Raw genomic sequence first — 18,664 nt, 5'->3', positions numbered from 1 at the left:
ACCTTATTTCTTTTACACATTTCCTGTAAGTGTGACTCCCCTAGCATTAAAGGAATGTTTGTTATTTGTGCAGAACACAAGCAACCAAAGAGGAGGGACATGAATGCCAAACCCTCAGTTTCAGCAACTCAGAGACCAGCTGGGTTCCAATCACACCCATGCATGTATATGTAGACTCTCATGTGTGCTCATGCATGCACCTGGATGTACATGACAGGACACAGAAACCCGCATGCCGATGTACATATAACTGGACTAGCACGCACATAACACCCAAGTATAAACAGCCAAATAAGAGCGCATGGGTGTGCGTGAACATGAGTGCACACACCCACAGAAAACACGGTGTGGCAGCTGCTGTTGTAACTTCACAAACACTGACTCATTTGCTCTCACGAGTGTTTGATGAGACAGGTGCCTTCATTGTTTTCACTTGTACCAGTGAGGGTAAAAAGTTCACCTATCAACAGCTCATGGATGTTTTGCAGTGAATGTATTAAAGGGGTCTGAACCTCCTTGCTGAACACACATGTTGTTTGAGTGACTCAAGCCTTCTCCAGAGTTCACCCCACGCACCTGCATTTTGTTGGGGTACAGAGCAGAAACATCAATTAATTTCTCTAACTAACAGGACCCTGGGCACCAAGCAGACTTGGATTTGAACCCAGGTTCTCTTGACTGTGGCCTTCTTCTTCATTCACCTCTGCAGGGTTCAGAGTCTCCCTCTACGAAATGGGACAGGGAGGGGTCGTGGCGCCTGCCTCTGAATGTTCACACCTGGATCCTGTCATGTCTGCCTGTTCTGAGACTGGAGGGCATCCTAGGGAGAAGTCGGAACTCTGTCCTGCTGCCTTATTCTACAGGGGTCTGGCAAGTAGAGACCTCCAGTAGGTCTGGGATCTCCCTGGGTGCATGTCCTCCCAGGACTCCTACCCCTTTGTGATACCCCCACTCGGCTGGCAGCTTAGCCACAGCCCCTGCACACTCCAGATGGCAAAGGGCTGGAGGGAAAAGCCCACAGAAGAGACAGGCGGAGCCTCATTCTGAATGTGCTGGCTGGACAAGCAGGGGGCTGCTAGATGGGACGTCAGATGCCGTCGCTCCCCAGGGACTGTTAAAAGTGCTGCGCTACCAGGATATCTGCAGAAGTCCGTGTCTTCTCAGCCACCTCCTGGGGCTGCCTGTTCTGGGTATGTGCCCCCAGTGAACTTGAAGCCTGGTCTACGCTGACCTCTCCTGGTCTCCCTTTCCTTCTCTCCCGCCCTCTCTTGTCTTCTCTCCTCTCTTCTCTCCTATTCTATTTCCCTTTGCCTTTATTTCTTCCCTGTTCTCTCTTTCATCCCATCCTCTCTCCCATTTCCTTTCCCCCTTCCCCACAAGACAGGGTTTCTCTGTAGCTTTGGAGCCTGTCCTGGAAGTAGCTCTTGTAGACCAGGCTGGCCTCAAACTCACAGAGATCTACCTGCCTCTGCCTCCCGAGTGCTGGGATTAAAGGCGTGCACCACCACCATCTCCTATTTCCTTTATAGTCCCTTTCTCGGTCTCCTTTCTCTGGTCTCTCTTGTCTTTTTCTCTGACCTCCAGTGTCCCTTCTGCCTCTGCCACCCTCTGCCATCCATTCTTCCCATGACACCCCCTCCATCCTGAGGCTGCTGCACTGAGAAAAGGGCCTGTTCTGCTTCTGTGGGCATAAGATGAGCCCAACATTATGGGATTGGTAAAGAGGGTGTTTGGCCAGAGGAGATGGCCGTCTGTCTCCCGGGCAAATGTGACAGAGCCCTGACTTTGAAGTGGTAACACGTTGCCACTCCAGGGTCCAGTCTGGACTAGCCACTGTCTGGGCATTTCTTCTCATCACCTAACCAACTGAGTCCACAGGGGAGGAAGGAGGAATTACTGAGTATCTGGACCAGAGCTGGGTCAGAGGATCTCTGCCAAGTTCCCAGGGAATATTCTCTGGACTGCCAGTGTCCGAGGAGACCTCTCAGGGTTTGGCATTCTCACACCTACCTCTTCTAGGCAGCTGCTCTGCTCTGCACCAGACAGGTACACGATCCCCAGACAGCTATGCCTCTTCTGGCCAGCATCGTGGGCCTGGCAGGCCTTCTCCTCTGGACAGGCCACACAGTGGGGGCCTTAAGGATGCCCAACACCACACTGGTCCTGGGCCGACCCAAGAACGTAGCTGTGTGGCCCCTGTCTGGCTTGGGGGTGCCCCGGTACCGCCGAAAACGCCATATCTCTGCCCGGGACATGAGCGCCTTGCTGGATTATCACAACCACATCCGGGCCAGCGTACACCCGCCTGCTGCCAACATGGAGTATATGGTGAGTCCAAAGCCTTCCTGGTGCACCTCCCAGCCAACACCAGTCTGCTCACTGTGGTTTGCAGGGCTGGCTGGCTTTGAAGTACTAGACCATCTGCCCCCCTAGCCCAAGCAAATGGAGACAATTAGCAATCCATTTGACAGATGCAGAAAGTAAGGTCATGGCATAAATCCTCAGCGAATGGGAGTGGGGTGGGGGTCAGGAGAGAATGCTATCTGTAGGGCATCTTTGCACCCTGCCAGGGCCTTCACATAACCTCTTTCTTCAAGACAGTATTTTATCTGTTTTCCCAATGAAGGAATTGAGAATCAGAGGACAGGTTTGCCTAAGGTCCCCCAGCCTGGATTGTAAGCCTCTGCCTGCTGTTAAACTGGGAGTTTCAATTAACACAATATACAGCCTAAGAATTTTGCCTCCACACTGGGAACCTGCAGGGGGTGGGAGACAATGGCGATTTCCAGACCATTGTCTCTCAGTAGCGCTGGTTGCTCAACACACCCAGACCATTCATTCCCAGCCCCAGTGGAGGACAGACAGGCACCAGGGTATCTTGGGTTGAGGAAGGCCAGGAGCCGAATCTCAGTGCAGGATGGGGTGTCTTCTTCAGTCGGTCCTAGTGTCTCTTAGCTCAGTCCCCCAGGGTGGAGGAGGAAAATCCTTCTATCACAGCTCCTCCCCAGGACCATTGTCCCCAAAGCATGGAGAGATAGCTGGCAGCCCATACAGGCGTCTTTAGGAAAAGAGACAGCAGATAGGCCTCCTCCTGCCTAACAAGTGGAAAAGCGGCTCCCTTTCAGCGTTCTCTGTGCACTACCTCCTGCATGAAGCCAGACGCTGTGCTAAGCCTTTTCTGGATAGCATGGAGGACCAGGCTTACTCCGAGCTCAAGAAGACTACTTGGCTGGGGTTGGGGGCGGGGTGGTAAGAAAAACTAAAAGTCACCAACAAGATATAGAGGCCAATATCACATGTCAGGAGGCAATTGGGAAGGGTCCAGAACCGGATGGCAGGCAGCTGGGGGTGGGGTGGATGGACTGTCATTTATCTGTTTGCTGACTCGTTCACTCATTAATTAACACTGAAACTGCCACGCAGAAGGCCTCTAGTTTCCAAATAAATGACACATTAATTGAGCACCAGCGGTATGGGTGGCACTGGCCTCAACAGGTGTTTACTTACTGCCTGCGGTATAGAGCACAGGAAGCAAGCCAGCTACTCCCTCCAGGGATGCTGGGAGAAGCAAGCCAGCTACTCCCTCCAGGGATGCTGGGAGAAGCAAGCCAGCTACTCCCTCCAGGGATGCTGGGAGAAGCAAGCCAGCTACTCCCTCCAAGGATGCTGGGAGAAGCAAGCCAGCTACTCCCTCCAGGGATGCTGGGAGAAGCAAGCCAGCTACTCCCTCCAGAGATGCTGGGAGAAGCAAGCCAGCTACTCCCTCCAGGGATGCTGGGAGAATCAAGCCCGCTACTCCCTCCAGGGATGCTGGGAAGGGTCGCACTGCTTCTACTTTGTTCCTTCTCTCCCTCTCTCTCTGCTTTCCCTAAAATGCAGGAGGCAGCAAAGGGGTGGGGTGGGATGGAGTGGGGGCTTCTTACATCCCCATTTCTCTTTTGCTCTGTGGCTTGTGTCTGCAGAACAGGGTGAGACTAAACGACCCTCGCTCCCGAAACCTTTTCTTCCAAGCCCCAAGAAGGTCTGGGTCACGTCTGTCCCACGTTCTCACACGCCCTGGGGTTGTCGTGAGTCATGCTTGTTTGACAGCTCATTTCCTTGCAGACTAAGTGAGGCCCCGGTGCCAAGGACTATTGTTCAGTATTTGCTGAGTGAACAATACTAACACAGAGAATTCCAGGGAGTCACAGTTGGAAGGGAACTGGGTTTTGGGGTGTTGCTTGTTACAATTTTATTTATTTATGTGTATGTGTATGGGTGTTTGGTCTGCACATATGCCCATGTACCCCGTGTGCACCTGTTGTCAAGGAGGTCAGAAGGAGGCTCTGGATCCCTTGGAACTGAAGTTGCAAATAATTCTGAACGTCCACATGGATACAGAGAACTGAACCCGGGCCCTCTGGAAGAGCAGCCAGTGCTCTTAACGACCAAGCCATCTCTCTCCGGCCCTTAGTTTGGTTTTGAGACAAGGTCTTGTCATCAGTGGAAAATGTTATTAGCTGTGTTTGAGTCCTCAAAACTCAGCTGGTGGGAGACTTTAGCCAGGCTCCGGATTGTGGGGTAGGGCTCTTCTCTCTTCCCACGTCCCCATAGTTTTCCCTGTCTCATGTAGTCCAGGCTTCTCTTAAACAGAAGAGGGTGTCATCCTCTAGAACTGGAATTATAGGCAGTTGTGAGCTGCCATGTGGGTACTGGGAACCAAACCCAAGTCACCAGTAAGGGCTTTTGTTCTCTGAACCATCTCTCCAACCCCAGGAACTAGTATTTTTTTTAAAAAAAGAGATAACCCTGCCCCCCAGCTATAAACTGGGAAGAATTTCCATGCTGGACACTTATATAACTGTGAAGAAGGTTAAGGAGGGGGCTTAATAGACGTGGAAGAATCCCTGGGGTCACCTGTCTTGTCAAATGAAGAATTAGCTATAGAACCGAATATACACAGTCATTTGTCTATCTATGTCTGGGTTACGGGGAGTATTTCTGATTGGAGACTGTTGGGGAAGGATACAGGTGTGATAAAAGATGTCGAATGTTCCACTTTGTCATATATATATATATATATATATATATATATATATATATATATATCAAATACACACACACACACACATATCAGTATCTGTCTTCTATGTAGCCTTGACTGGCCTGGCACTCGCTATGTAGACCAGACTGACCTCAAATTTATACATATCCACCTGTTTCTGTCTGCTGAATGCCAGGATTAAAGGTGTGCATTTCCATGCCCTGCTTTCATTATTTTTAATCTTAGATTTTTTTTACGTGCTTTCAAGCTTTTAAAAGAGGTCTTGAATTCAATTTTTAAATGAAAATACCACAAACTTAAAATCAATGATTCTTCTTCATTCTGGGGTCAGTCACACATAGGTAATTATTAAACAAATGCCCCCAGGGTTCCAAGCAGAGCTTGGAACTTTATCTTTGAGGTCTAGAGAGGAAGAAAGAGGCTCAGGGCCAGAGACCTGAGCACCCTGGCTCAGCTATGAATTTGTGCTTGACCTCGGAGGCAAAGTCTTTGAGCCTCTGTTTTCTGATCTCTATGTGGGCATGTTGATCTCGGGAGACTGAGGAAGCACGGTGCCAGGTAAGTGGGCCTATTTGCACCCCACTACGGTCATGGTAGTTCTTTACCCTGGGGCAAGTTCCTGATCTTTCTTTCATCAGGTTTGGGATGAGCATCTGGCCAGGTCTGCTGAAGCCTGGGCCACCCAGTGCATCTGGGCCCATGGACCCTCACACCTGATGAAATATGTGGGCCAGAACCTCTCGATCCATTCCGGCCGGTGAGTGAATCTCTGCCCTTCCCTCATTCAGTCGTTCGACACATGGACGCTGAATACTTACTCTGGCCCGGGTGCTACGCGCGGTGGCGGTTACTGGGATGAACTAGGCAGATGAGCTCTGCACATAGAAACTAACTCATCCATAGTTGCAATACGGGGCAGACAAACTGGAGCTCATGCTACTTCAGAGAATGAGGATGGATTGGAAGACTCATGTGCTTAGTAAGGCTGTGGGGAGAGGAGCGAGGACATGGGGCCCAGGAATGGCAATGGAACTGAACTGCCAGCCTGGCTTTTGTCACCAGGCCAGCTTCTGAGTCAGAATGTGGGCGCCTGAGTTCTGAGGAAGCTTGGCCTATGTCCCAAAACTTAGGGTCTCTTTTGACTTAGATTAGCTGTTTCTAGACTTGTGAGTTTCTTTAGACAGTAACAAGGGCTCCGGTAGTGAAGTGTTTGTCTGGTGAGCACAAGAACCTGTGCTCAATCCCCAGAACCCACAAAAAGCTGAACACAACAGTGCATGCCTGTAATCTCAGCACTGGGGAAACAGAGGCAGAAAGATCCCTGGGGATCACTGACCAGGCAGATTAGCCAGTGAGAGATCCTACCTCAAAAAACAAGGTAGATGGTATCTAAGAAATGATACCTGGGATTGACTTGACTTCTGGCCTCCACATATAAACACATGTGTGCACATGTGCACACAGACACACACAGAAACATTTAAGAGTTGGTCACATGTCACAGTTTTATTCAGCCAATTGAGGACATTAGGAAAACACAGCCCTCCCCACCCTACCAGTTTGCCATGACCTCAGACGGATCAGGGGTGGTCCTGACAATTGAGTTTCTGGCACCACTGGGCCCCTCTGCACCTTTGCATATCACCAGCTGGTTGGAGCCAGTGCCAAGCTTGGGGATTGTGACTGGACTCTCAGAGCCCTACAGAACTGATCTCAGTGACCAGGTCGTTCCTCAAGCACACACACGCTCTCTCCTACAATGAACTTCTTCCGTACTGCCATGCTCTTCGCTGCCTGATGGCCAGCCGTTCTGAAACTCACCGAGAGAGGGTGTGAAGAGCTGAGGCACAGTCGCAAGTACTCCCAGGCTACCCCTGTCTGCCCTTTGGCTCACACCTGCCTGTTCAACATAATGGTGAAGAGTAAGATAAAATACAAACGGGCAGTCCGGGAAAGGAAAGCTGGCGAGAATTCCTCCAGAAAAATGCAGCTCAGGGGCTGGAGAGATGGTTCAGTGGTTAAGAGCATCGGCTGCTCTTTCAGAGGACCTGAGTTCAATACCCAGCCCCCACACGGCAGCTTACAACTATCTGCAGCTCCAGTTTCTAGGGGATTCAACACCCTGACACAGACATACATGCAGGCACAACACCAACACACACAAAAAATAAAAATACGTAAATTACTAATTTTTTGTTGTTTTTTAAGGTAAATTATTTTTAAAAAGAAAAATTCAGCTTATTTAGAGAAAGGGGCTTGAGACCATGGTCAGCCTTCAGGGTGAAAAGGAACGTTAGACACAAGACAGTGCAGTATACAGGAGAGACAAGCATGATGGGAGCCTTACAGGGAGAAGGATCTCTTTAAAACCTGAAGAGGCCCTTCATTAAGAATGAAAATATGAGTTGGGCGGTGGTAGTGCACGCCTTTAATACCAGCACTCGGAGGGCAGAAGCAGGCATATCTTTGTGAGTTCAAGGCCAGCTTAATCCACAAGAACTAGTCCCAGGACAGGACCCAAAGCTACAGAAAACCCTGTCTCGAAAACTAAAAAAAAAAAAAAAAAAAAAAAAAAAAGAATGAGAATATGATGGGTGGAAGGCGTGGCTCAATGATTAAGAGTGAGCACCGTTTTTCTGCTTTTACAAAGAACCCGGATCAATAGCTCACAATTGCCTGTAACTTCAGCTCTGAGGGATCCAAAACTGTCTTCTGACAGGCTTGGCCACTGTACTCATGTGTGTGCACACACACAGACACACAGACAGATACACACAGACACACATATACATAGACACACACAGATACACAGATGCACACATATATAGACACATGCACACAGACACACACTTGCACAGACACACACACAGAGACACACACAGACACACACACAATTTAAAGTAAATCTTTTTTAAAAACATTTTATATTTATGTGTATATGTGTATGTCACATGCGCTCTGGAGCCCCGAACTTGGTTCTCCGGAAGAGCAACCAGTGTTCTTAACCTCTGTGCCATCTCTTTAGCTCCAACATTTAATCTTTTTTTGTTAAAACTGAGACTAAGGGAGATAGGGAGAGCCAGCTGTAGAGGCAACACTTTTAATCCCAGCACTCTGGAGGCAAGGACAGGCCAGTCTCTGTGAGTTCAAGGCCAGCCTCCTCAAGGGAGCCTCCGTGAGAGGGATAGTGAAGGGCAGCCAGAGAGCCTCTTCAGAGAAGTCATCTGGGGAAAAAGTCCAGAGCAAGTCCAAGAACTGAAGGAACATCCGACTTTTGTTAAGTTTGAGGGGACCAGCAGGAAGTTTAATGTAATTTAATTCAGCACAGCCTCAAGTTCTGGCACAAGACTGCTTCTAAACTCTGTCCCAGAGAGAGTTGCTTGGGAGGCCTGATCTCCTCAGGCTGTTGACACTGGCAGGTATGGAAAAAGTCCTCAGACCCCATCAGGTACTTCAGTCTGCAGAGAGCTTCCTGAGATAGCCTGACGGTCCAGCATGCCTTTCTTTCCCTAAAAATACAAGCTGTGTCTGAAGTGCCACCAGAACCTGGCTCTTCACACAGCTTTACTGAACACTGTGTGCCAGACAGGTGAGCGCTTCGTCGCTTACCTCAACCGCTCCTCAGACCATAACCCCTGAGGTAAGTATGACCTGACTAAACCCTACCATCTTACAGATGGGGGAATGTGCCAGGGAATGAGGGGGCTCACCAACAAGTTGGTGACTTTTCCATCCTCCCCTCACCGTCTTCCATGTTCTCGGCCTCCCCAGGTACCGTTCTGTGGTAGATCTCGTGAAGTCTTGGTCTGAGGAAAAGCGGCATTACTCATTCCCAGCTCCAAAAGACTGTGCCCCACACTGCCCTCGGCTCTGCAGGGGTCCTGTTTGCTCCCACTATACCCAGGTAACCCTCTGCCATCCAAGAGTGCTACTCAACAGACCCTAGCACCTCAGAGAATTATGGGGGGGCAGCAGAATGAGAATTAAAACACAGGCCCGTGGGCTTCCTTTTGTCTCTTGCTGTAGACAGGGTCATTGTATATCCCAAGCTGGTCTCTCACACTCCATTTTCCTGTCTCAGCCTCCTGAGTGTTGGAACTATAGGCAAGCCCACCGTTCCCATTGTGCGCTTTCCTTTATGCAGACATTCCTGGAAAGCTGTGTAGACCACACACTGAGATGAATTATATTGAAATACAGGCCTTTACAGGCCTTGAACTCAGAGACATCCTCCTGCTTCACCTTCTGAGATTACAGGCATCATACCCTGCCAATGTTTTGTTTTGAATGTTCTGTGTATTTTCTGTTTCTCCAAACTCCTACTATCTGCTTTGTTCTACCACTGAGCTATACCCCAGCCCTTCCCAACTATCTTGAAAAAATAAAAAACAGTCAGATGTGGTGGTGCATGCCTCTAGGCTCAGCACTTGGAAGGCACTGTGACTTCAAGGTCAGCCTGGTCTACAGAGTGAGCTCTAGGTCACCCAGGGTACAGAGTGAGGTTCTGTCTCAAAACAACAACAACAACAACAAACTCATGGGACATCATTACCTCCACCTTCCCAGCAAAGCACAGAGGCACAGAGAGGGTCAGAGACTCTGGCAAACACACACAGCAGGTGATGTTGAGATGCTGATCCAAGCGTGTATGATTCAAAAGTTTAACCTTCAACACTATAATGGCTTTCAAAGGTTGTCACTAAAAGGAAAATCTTAAAAAGAAAAAAATAAATGAAAGGGTATAGAAAATAGTAATGTATCACGCACGATGTGGATAAATATTGCTTTATAACGTTCTTTGGCATGCTGGGTATACCCAAGGGCTTAGAACCCTGAGGCATGCGCTCTACTACAGCGCTACACTCCTGCTTCTTTCATCCGACTTCTGTACCCTGTGCACCTATTTCTCCGTGTGGCAATATGAAATGCATTCCTTACTGCTGGTTTCAGTTAAACGTTATTCTTGAAAAACATTCTCTTACAGAATAAATGTCTTAAGCCATCCTTCAGCCCCTCAGGATAGGCAGACATGGCCTCTTCTCCCGTCTTCCAGTTCCGGGCCCCAAGACTTCGCCCAGTCCGCACTCCACAGGAATGGGGTCTAGTAACCATGCTTCCCAGGGTTCTCGGGCTCCTCTAAGCCTCGGCCTACCTATCTCTGTGCTTCCGCAGATGGTGTGGGCATCCTCCAGCCGGCTGGGCTGCGCCCTTCACACCTGCAGCAACATCGATGTGTGGGGCAGCACCTGGCAGCAGGCTGTGTACCTGGTCTGCAACTACGCCATTAAGTGAGTATCGCACCAGGGTTCCTCCTGCTCAGTGCTCTACTGGTTTGGGCAATTTAAGAGAGTCAATTGACGAGGTCTTTGGTTTGTTTGTTTGGTTTGTGGCACCAGAACTGGGTCTTACACAAGCTAGGCAAGTAGTCTACCATTTAGCCACAGCCTCAGCCAATAATCCTTCATCTGTGCCCAGGGCATGGGGGTAGGAGACAGACAGAGGGCCGAAAGACGGGTGAGGGGGCGGGGATTGTGGCCTGAATTGGCCCAGCTCTCCACCAAGTGGCTAATACTTCACCATGAAGCCAGTCTTTCACGACAATGCCAGGCATCGTTGAGCAAGTGGGTGCAGTGCTAGCCCTCTGAGCTCACCCCAAGGTACAAACAGCTAAGAGCACCTGCTCTTGGGAGGGAGGGCGGACTGGATGGAAGAGCAAAGACGAACAGAGCATGCGCAGCTCTCCCAGACTCACCTCACGGCATCTGGGTAGGCGGAAGACCAGGAGCCATCTTTACACAAATCTATTGTAAACACGGGAAAATGGCAAGATAAGTTCCCAACCAGTATCAGAACGCAGCCTTACGAGCATTACAGAGTTTCAGCTCAAAATGAAAATAAAAAACTGGGTTTTGTTGTTGTTGTTTGTTTGTTTGTTGTTGGGTTTGTTTTTTTTTTTTTGAGACAGATTTCACTCTGTTATCTAGACTGGCCTGAAACTCACTACTTAGCCCAGAGTGACCTCAAGACTGCAGGGGATTAGATTCTGCCTCAGTTTCCCCAGAGCTGGGATTAGGACAGAACAACCCAGTTTAGCCATTATCTTTTTTTTTAAAAGCAGAATTTACCCTCAAGTGGTTAGACAAACAAAAAAACAAAGAACTTCTTTGAGTTTATCATCCAGACCTCCCCACCTCAACCCTCCGCATTCTAGAGTATCTATTTTTTTCTTTTTCTTTTTTTTCCTTTTTTTTAAATTTTTTTATTAAGACAGGCTCTTTTGTAGCACAGGCTGTCTTCAGATTTCAGTGAAGATGATTGAACTTCTGGGTCCCCAGCCTTGACCTTCTGATTGTTGGGGTTATAGGTGTATTTCCCCCCAAGAGGATCTTTAAAAAGATACAATTTATTATATCTGGCACTAATCTTAATATCCATGGACATCCTGAAGAGCTCAATGGATGTGTGAAAAAAATTAATGAAGCCTGTAACAAAATCAGAAGCACATCCTTTCCTAAGCATTTGCCACGCCTGGTGGCGCTTGGTGTAATCTCAACCCAATGAAGTAGGAGGCAGGAGGGTCAGTAAAAAATGGTCACCTAGGCTACATAGTGAGGTCCAACCTGGGCTACAAAACACCCAGTCTCAGAAGCAAAAACAAAACAAGCAACACATAAAACCAACCCAATTACTTTTTTGCGGGGGTGGGGGGAATGGATTCCATTTCCGGCTATAAGGAGTATTTGCTCACTTAGACTGTAAAAAATAAGCCTTGGGAGATGTAGATAACAGATAACAGACAGCAGGGCCAGAGATAAGATACCTGGGTAACCTGCGGCAAGAGCAAGAGGTGACTAGGCTTTCTGAGGAGGAAGAGAGAACTCTGTGAAGGGCCTCAGCCAGTTGAGGGGAAAGTGAGGTGTATACTAACCAAGCTTGCTGCTAAGGGCACTCTGGAATTTTTAATTTTTTTTTATTTCATTGCTGCTTGTTGTTGTTGTTTTGTTTTGTTTTGTTTTGTTGTTTGTTTGTTTTGTTTGAGGAAGGGACTCTTTATATGGTCCAGGCTGGCCTGGAATTTACCACATAGCCCAAACTGGCCTCAAACTCATAAATCCCCAGCCTCAGCCTCCCAAGTACTAGGATTACAGACACGTACCACCTGCCTCCTAGCTAGGGCACAGCTAGTGATGAGATTCTGTAAGGCCGGACTCTGAGAACTATGGCCCATGGCCAAACCTAGCTTGTGGCCCATTTTAAATAAAGTTTTATTGGAACATGGGGTTACAATTCCTTTATCTCTTCTCTACAGCTGTTTTCATGTCACAGAGACACAATAAATAATACTTAAAGTTTTAGTAAAATATAACATAAAAGATACAATTGAGTCTTTTTTAAGTGAAGAATTCAGTGACAATTATTACCATAATATTGTACAACCATTGCCATTTTATTTAACTATATTGCAGTCATTTGTTTGTTTGTAGGGGTTGTATCCACACACCACAGTGCACATGTGGAGGCCAGAGGAAAACCTCTTGGAGTTGATTCTCTTCTTCTACCATGTGGGTCCGGGGGATTGAACTCAGGTCGCTGGGCTTGGCAGCAGCTGCCTTGACCTACTGAGCCATCTTGCTGGCTCTGCTGTTTCTTTTGAGACAAGGTCTCATGTAGCCCCAGTTGGCTTTTACCTCATTAATTAGCAAATGTTGGTCTAGTACTTATCCCCTCACCTCCAAGTGCTGGAATTAAGGGCCTGTGATACTGGGAACTGAACCTGGGGCTTTGTAAATGCTAGGCAAACTCTCTGTCAACTATTTATCCATCCCTTCTAAACTTTTCCCTTTTCCGTCAGCCCAGAGAAATCTCTATAATCATGAGGCAATAGTTCCCTATTCTCTTCCGTAAAAGGTGGAGATCTTTTGAGAGGGTAATTCTACAGCTGAGTACTTAGATTAAGCCTTGAAGACGCGGAGGGTAGTGGCCATAATGAGGCTCCACGAGTGGGTCACTCATGCCTGGTTATCCTCATTAGCTAATTACTCAAGCTCCCATTTGCACAACATACGTATAGCAAAGGGGTTTTTTCCCATAGATCATTTCACATCATTTTCGTGGACACTGTTTCACTTATTTTATTCAGAGAATAATATCAGTTTCCAAGAAATGAAGTGGCTCAGTCTGTCACTAGGATGAGGACTCAGGACCAGAACTCAAATCTGCCCCCTCCAGGGAGACTGGGAGGAGAGAAAGCCAAACTTTATAGGATGTCAGTATTTTCCAAGGACAGTGATGCTGTGCACATGTGCGCAGGTTGTGTTTTGTGTTCTCTGCTTCCCTATGGAGGAGAGATCTGCTGGGTGTGCAGAGAAAGAAACCAGGGCTTACAGAAGTGCCGTGTTCGAGGTCCCATACGCAGTGGACCCCAGAATGGAAGTGTGGAAATCTGTGGAGGCTATTTCACCTAAATGCTCCTGTTCCCTAATGCTGTTTCCCCTGGGTCTGTTCTCTTGTAGGGGCAACTGGATCGGGGAGGCGCCCTACAAAACTGGGAAGCCGTGTTCTGCCTGTCCCTCCAGTTACCAAGGCAACTGCAACAGCAACATGTGCTTCTCTGGGCTCAAATCCAACAGGCTCCCATGGATCTAAACTAACCCAATGTTTTGGTGTCCCTGGTTGGGCCTGCCCCTGGGAAGATTCCTCCCCAAAGTTGAGAGGGAGACAGGGGTTGGGCAGTCCTACAGTTCTTTATAAACTTTTTTTCTTAAAGGTCCAGTCCATGCCAAAGGTGCCTCCTCTCCCTTCCTTAGTAACATCTGTCTTCTCTGTGATATCTAGGGAAACATGCATATTTTTTTTCACTTTTTGGTTTTGTTTTGTTTTTGTTTTTCAAGACAGGGTTTCTCTGTGTAGATCTGGCTGTTCTGAAACTCACTCTATAGACCAGGCTGGCATCGAACCCAGAGATCTGCCTGCCTCTGTCTCTAAGAGTGCTGGGATTAGACTTGTACCACTATGCCCAGCAAGACCTGACTCTCTGGAGCAAGGGCTTCTGGGAACAAAATGGGAAGCTTCGTCTGTGACTCTGAGGCTTCCAACCCAAGACTGTCGGCCTAGCGAAAGACTTTTGTCAAACAATCTCAGCCTGGGGCTGTAGCTCAATGATGCTTGCTTGCCTAGCAAGCACGGGTCCTGCCACTGCACAACCCCGGCGTGGTGGTGCACGCCTATGATCCCAGCATTCAGGAATGGAGTCAAGAGGATTAGATGCTGAAGGCCACCCTCAGCTACACAGCCAGTTAAGGATAACAACTGGAAATGACAATAATGAAACAGCTTTAACCTAAGTCTTGCCTCCAGCCATCTAAATTCAGCCTTTCTGGCCAGCGTTCTGGGGCTGATGATTTCCTTCTAAATTGGGCAAATTTCAGGTCCAATTGATTTTTGTTTGCTTATGCCCCACCCTTGGTACATTTTTTAGAATGACCATGGGGTCCAGCCTTGTCTTATACATGAGCCAGTGGGTTTAAATTCATACTTTTCTGACCTTCCTGGAACCTCTTCAATGACACAGTACAACCCCAAGTTGGCCAAGGAGAAATTTCTGCCTCTGACAATTTTCTCTGTAGAAAAAATTGCATCTGCCCTGCTCTGTCTTCCCTCTGCTCTGCTCTGTCTCCCTCTGCCCATCACTGCACTCTGTCTGCCCTGCTCTGTCTCCCTCTGCCCTGCTCTGCCTCCCTCTGCCCTGCTCTGCCTCCCTCTGCCCTGCTCTGTCTCCCTCTGCCCTGCTGTCTCCCTCTGCCCATCACTGCACTCCGTCAGCCCTGCTCTGCCTCCCTCTGCCCTGCTGTCTCCCTCTGCCCATCACTGCACTCCATCAGCCCTGCTCTGCCTCCCTCTGCCCTGCTCTGCCTCCCTCTGCCCTGCTGTCTCCCTCTGCCCATCACTGCACAGTGGATTGTTCCTTCTTAGCCTCTACAGACCGGTTCTCTCCCTTGCAATGTCATTTTCATCCCAATAAACCATTTCCCCTGTCCCCGCCCCATCTCACCCAGAGATCATAAAACACAAAAGTCCTTTTGTCTGTAGAGATAGTAAAATTTCCTCCTTCAGACCTTGCCCTCACGCTGGGGCCCACTCCCTGTGGACTAGAGAGGGCTCCATTCAAAGAAAGAGCTCAGACTGAACAGAAAATCCACCCCTTCACTCAGAGCCTCTGTGGAATCCTGGAACAACTGAGTCTTCTCTCTGATCGTCTCCACCAGGCCTTGACTGGCACATGCCATTCTTACCCCTTTCCAGGGCCAATACAGTCCTTTGGTCTCAGGCAGGCCGTGGCTCTTAGTGAATCCCCTTTCACTTCCAGGGGTGAGAAAACAAGTGAAGAAAATGGGGTTGGGTGAGAAATGGTTGAGGGTAGCGGGGTTCTGCCGGAAGCAGGAAGGGGTGGGCACACCGCAGCAGCACAGGTGTGGATTTTATTACTCTGCTTGGCAGAAGAGAAAGTGTGACGGCTTCCAGCATTTGGAAGTGAGTGAAAGAAGGCCAAGGATACAGCTGCAAGTTTATTATTCCAGATAAAAGCCTTTCTACTTAGGGACAGCTGTATTCAGATGTCCTTCCTTGTGCTCAGCTAGGAGAGGGTTTCCCTGGAATGCAGGAAGCCCCAGGATCCATCCCTAGTACCAGATAAATGCCCATCCTGTAATCCTAGCACGCAGGAGAAGTAGGTGGGAGAATCAGTTCAGGGTCACCCTTGGCTACACAGAAGTTTCAAGATTTCCTATATATCCCATTCACAGATGTGAATACATTCCCTCATTATCCATGACAGTGGGAGTTTTCATTTTAATTAATTTACTTTTATCTGATGTGTATGAGTGTTTTGACTGCACACATGTATGTAGATAAATGCATAACTGTGAGCCTGGTGCCTACAGAGGCTAAAAGAGAGTGTCAGGTCCCCGGAACTAGAGTTATCAGCTGTGAGCTGCCATGTGCTGGAGCCAAACCTGGGTCCTCTGTGGCATGGGTGCCCTTAACCACGGATCCATCTCTCTAGCCTCTCTCTCCTTTTATTTATGGTTGTGCCCCAGAAACACGAGAGCTGTGAGCTAAAGAAGAGGGTGCCCCGCACTGACAAGGCTTGAAAGAACACCTCACATGCGGAGCGTGTGTGTGTGTGTGTGTGTGTGTGTGTGTGTGTGCATGTGTGTGTGATGGCCCATGTTAGGGAAGTAGGCAGGGGACAAACCATGAAAAGCAGTTTTAGGACTCCATCAAGAGTAGTGAAGAGGAATATTAAATATTAAATCCCTGGAGACAGAAGCAGGCCAAGCTCTGTAAGTTCAAGGCCAGCCTAGTCCTCACAGCAAATCCTAGGTCTGTGACCCTGTCTCATCTTTTTTTTTTTTTTTCTTTCAGTTTTTCGAGATAGGGTTTCTCTGTAGCTATGGAGCCTGTTCTGGAACTCACTCTGTAGACCAGGCTGGCCTTGAACTCACAGAGATCTGCCTGTTTCTTGCCTTCTTAGTGTTGGATTAAACGTGTATGCCACCACTGCCTGGCAAAAGACCCTGTCTCAAAAAGAAAGAAAAAAAGAAAGAAAGAGAGAGAGAGAGAGAGAGGGAGGGAGGGAGGGAGGGAGGGAGGGAGGGAAGGAGGGAGGGAGAGAGGAAGGAAGGAAGGAAGATCCCAACATCTCATTACTGGAATGATACCATCAGGTTTCATTGGAGAAGACAAGAGCGAGGTCCTGATTTGTTGAGGGTCACATTGAATGCTGGGAAAGAGCAAACAACTGTTTCGGTATAGAGGGAAAAAATGAGGTTGATTTGAACCAAAATGCTAGCACTGGAAAGGAAAGTGAGTGAGCTTCCCAGGTGAGACTAAAGGGCTGGGTTTGGACGCAGGTGCCCACGATGGAGGACAATAAGAATTCTGGAGGGGTTCTAATGGTGTTCTGGAGGGCCAAGCCTGACTTCTGCTTACTTGAAGGAAGGCCCAGTCTCATGCTGTTGTTGGGAAGAGTGGGAAAGTACAAGGAAAGAAAAGTCTGGAAAGAAAAGTAACCAATAGCAGAGAAGGAAGACCCAGGGAAGGATTCGGACCAGAGCAAGGAGATGCACCCAAGTCAGCGGTTGTCATGGTCACATCTGACCTTCTCAGGGATTTTTGCTTTGTTCCAGCCTGAATGGTTGGCTGAGTGTAGACAGGAAGAAAGCAAAATACTCAAGTTCTTCCTGGTTTCGAGCTTCCTCGGGGAAGGGACTGGGAGGGAAGCAGAGCAGCTAAAGTAACAGTAATCTTAGAGATTTAACCTGCAAGAGAACTAAAATGAAGGCAGGAAGGTGCCAGTTTCGGGGGAGAACTCCGGAGGCTGAGAATAGAGATGAACGGTGCCCGTCAGTGACAAGTAGGTAGTGGTTTCTTGGAAATGGCTGGAGAAGTGCCCTAGAAGAAGAGGCTGAAGAAGGGTTAATCAGCCAGCTGGTTTGGGAGGTGTGGCAACCCACCATGGAGAAATTACCATAAGAAAACAGAAGAACTTAGCACAAAGAATCACCAAGAAAATGATGGAGCTGGAGTGGCCCATTTCTCTTGAGTTACAAATTTGTCATTTGAAAAGTGTTTTAACACGAGATGATCTAGACCAGAGAATCCGGAGGTAGGCTGGGAGCTTCAACACTGAGCCAAATGAAACGGGTGTCAGCAAAAAAAAAAAACAAAAACAAAAACAAAAAAAAAAACAAAAAACAAAAACAAAGAACCAGATGGTGGGTTGTCATGCGCAAGAGGTCTCAGATCAGACTGCAGACTTCCACAGCGGGTTACCTGTGGAATGGACCCAGAGGCCAGCAGAGGACTGTACCACCAAGTGGTCCATCCCAAACAGCACCCACCTTTGACTATGATGTGATTAAGATTCATCTCTTCCGTTACTCCACAAGTTCCTTGTCGAGAAGGTGATGTCTGCTTGACCCATTTTTACACCACTGCTTAACACAGAACATGTAGGTGTTTAACACAGAACGCCACTTATGTAGGTACTCAGGTGACCTGTGACCTCTGACATGGCGGACCAGAGCCATAACCCCGATCTTCTCTGCACCCAGTGTGAGACTCCAGGCAAGAGACTTCCCGAGGCAAGTCCCACTGTCCTTTATTTATTTACTTTTAGATTTAGTTTATGTGTATGGGTGTTTTACCTGCATGCATGTCTGTGTACCACATGTGTGCCGGTGCCTGTAGAGACCAGATAAGGGCATTGGGTTTCCTGAAACCAGAGTTACAGATGACCGTGAACTGCCGTGAGGGTGCTGGGAATACATCCCGAGGCCCTCAGGAAGAGCAGCCAGTGATTTGAACGACTGAATGACCTCTCTAGCCCCCTCAAACTCCTTTATCTCAAGGTTTAATTAATCCTAGCAATGCCTATGTTCAACTCCCAACATCCAGTCTGGTGTACAATAAATGTAATTCTCCACCCTCCTTCCCCCTCTACCCCTCCCTCTACTTCCCCACGTTTTCATGCACTTGTCACACCCATAGTCGGGAGCCATAAAACTCCACCCATCACGGACTCAGCTCCCCAGGCTCCACTCAACCCCTTCTCCCAAG

At 48.4% G+C, this 18,664-nt stretch overlaps 1 protein-coding gene across 1 annotated transcript; it reads left to right on the top strand.

The window, feature by feature from the left end:
- The first annotated feature begins 2,067 nt into the window (after positions 1-2,067).
- On the top strand, positions 2,068-13,690 carry R3hdml (R3H domain containing like). The gene is made up of 5 exons (XM_048440839.3): positions 2,068-2,328; positions 5,683-5,801; positions 8,816-8,948; positions 10,217-10,332; positions 13,558-13,690. The coding sequence occupies exons 1-5, from the start codon at positions 2,068-2,070 to the stop codon at positions 13,688-13,690; spliced, it is 762 nt and encodes a 253-aa protein (XP_048296796.3).
- The last annotated feature ends 4,974 nt before the right edge of the window (positions 13,691-18,664 follow it).

Source organism: Myodes glareolus, chromosome 10 (assembly GCF_982192425.1).
Source record: "Myodes glareolus chromosome 10, mMyoGla1.1, whole genome shotgun sequence".
Lineage (NCBI taxonomy): Eukaryota > Metazoa > Chordata > Mammalia > Rodentia > Cricetidae > Myodes > Myodes glareolus.
The sequence above is the reverse complement of the archived record's forward strand: the minus strand, read 5'-3'. Positions and strand labels throughout refer to the sequence as shown.